General features: G+C 42.5%; 1 protein-coding gene across 1 annotated transcript in view; it reads right to left on the bottom strand.

Annotated features, from left to right (window-relative positions):
• LOC111977995 (archaemetzincin-2) overlaps window positions 1-1386 on the bottom strand; it is an 8365-nt gene extending 6979 nt beyond the window's left edge. Inside the window, 1 exon segment of the mRNA XM_024007756.2 lies at window positions 1107-1386. Coding sequence (XP_023863524.1) covers window positions 1107-1386 — 280 coding nt within the window.
• Between the last annotated feature and the right edge of the window lie 909 nt (window positions 1387-2295).

Below are 2295 nucleotides of genomic sequence, written 5' to 3'. Positions count from 1 at the left end.
GGTCTTTCAGCATTGACAATATCCCAAACACACCGCCCAGGCAGATGAAGGAGTGCTTCGTAAGAAAGCATTTCAAGGTCCTGCAGTGGCCTAGCCAAGTCTCACAGATCTCAACCCCATAGAAAAACTCTTGGAGGAGTTGAAAGTCTGTTGTTTGCCAGCAACAGCACCCAAAAATCACTGCTGCTAGAGGAGATCTGCATGGAGGAATGGGCCAAAATAACAGCAACAGTGTGTGAAAAACCTTGTGAAGACTTACAGAAAACTTCTGACTCTGTCATTGGCCAACAAAGGGTATAATACAAAGTATGAGATAAACTTTTTTTATTGACCCAAATACTTTTTTCCACCATAATTTGCCAAAAAAAATTCATTGAAAAATCCTACAAATTTGATTTTCTGGATTTTTTTTTCCTCTTTTCCTCATTTTGTCTGTCATAGTTGAAGTGTACCTATGATGATAATTACAGGCCTCTCTCATCTTTTTAAGTGGGAGAACTTGCACAATTGGTGGCTGACTAAATACTTTTTTGCCCCACTGTAGCTCTGTGGCACACCAACTGTAAAATGTTGTCCTCTATTGGTTTCAATGGAACATTCTGGTGTTTGTACTGTAGCCCCGAATGCTGTTTCTGTGGTCTTTGCACCTGACTCAGAAGGAAATAAAAAGTAGGAGATGCACTGGTAGTGTATGCCCTATTTGTGGTTCTTGTTCTGAGCACAGAGTGGCAAACTAGGTGCATGCACGCCTCTTTGCAAGAGGTTCAAGTCGGGCATGCTCTGTATTGGTTGCTACACTGCCTTTAACTGTGGCAGTTCAAAGATTCTATCTTTCATGACCTTTAGCTTTAGTTAAATCCATGTAGCTGCTCCCTTAACTCTGATTACTTACAGTAGCTGATGTGTGTGGCTCAACAGTAGTGGTCAGCTCAATCACACACAAATTAGTTTGTTGTCCATGGTGCACCAGCTAATGGCATCTGAATGATTCACTGTTATTTTCAGAGGATTTTGCCACTGCAGGGAAACTGTATCTCTGTATAAAGTATTAATAGGCCATAGGGCTTGAGAGACAGCTAAAAGAGAAAGAGTGTGGACCCACCTACCGATGATCTGTAGGTAGATAGTACTGTGACCCTTGATGGGCTTGCTGCGGTAGGGGTTGCTATAGAAACTCTGGAAGTCCTGCGGCTCCTCTGGGTGCGAGTGGATCCAGTCAGAGTGCACAGTGATGGGCCGGAACAAGGACCCATCCCCCAGGTAGAGACACTCCTCCAGGAGCCGCAGCTCTTCTCGGCTGTACTTATGGTAGCGATCAGTCAGGTCACAGCGGCTGGACACCAGGGCTGTGTGAAGTGTCTCTTCGGGGTGCTGGATCACCTGCATCTGTGGAGCAGTCAGGGGGAGGTGAGGAGAGAACACAGATGTGACATACGGTGAGCTAAGAGTATGATGAATTTTCCCAAAAGGCCTAGACACTGTAGCTCCCTCCTAATGGTATTGGTTAGAGTTTAATATCTGTACCTTGAGGCATCTTCCAGAGCCTTGTATGGCACAGGGACAGGTGAGAATAAGACTGCATTTACACAGGTTAGACAAAGTTTATGGGTGGGGCTGAGGCAAAATAAACTAAAAGCCTCCTGACATTCTTAATAAATATTGCATATTTGCTTTTTGTCTGTTGTCTTTAAGGTGAAGGAAAAGTTTACAAATGAGGATCGTTTGAATAGTCCCTATAATTCCATACCTGGTGGAGGAATAAAAATAACTTCTAAATGCCTCTTCATGCAACCACCAGTAACACATCCATTCTTTTCATTCACATGTAGATAGTATTACAGTGCATAACACTAGGGACCACACAATGCAGGCACATTCTGTTCCCATATAAAGTTATAAAAATAACTTTCATCACAATAATGGAATTTCATAGAAAATATAAATATTTGTAGAACTAAAAGGTTGTTAACCTGCGACAAGTTAACAGTGTAACTGCCTCTCTGATATGCAACATGTAGCCTACTGTAGAGTTTGCAGATGCGCATTCGGTCGGTTTCAGGTTATTGGATCGTTACGTCATCAAACGTCATGTAAACACTTTCAGCTGGGTCTTTTTGCTAGCAGCAGAACACTCGCTAGCTTGATCAGAATCGTAGTATTGTATTCTTTCTGATCTGTCATCTCACCAATACCGAAGGATAGTTTTTGACTGCTCTCAAATACTACCAAAACTCGAGTTAAATTGACGGATTGGAGGAATCTCGCTTGTTTCGTTATAAGTTTACCTGGTTAGCT

Source organism: Salvelinus sp. IW2-2015, linkage group LG18 (assembly GCF_002910315.2).
Source record: "Salvelinus sp. IW2-2015 linkage group LG18, ASM291031v2, whole genome shotgun sequence".
In the NCBI taxonomy this organism is placed as follows: domain Eukaryota; kingdom Metazoa; phylum Chordata; class Actinopteri; order Salmoniformes; family Salmonidae; genus Salvelinus; species Salvelinus sp. IW2-2015.
This window is presented reverse-complemented; position numbering and strand designations above follow the sequence as displayed.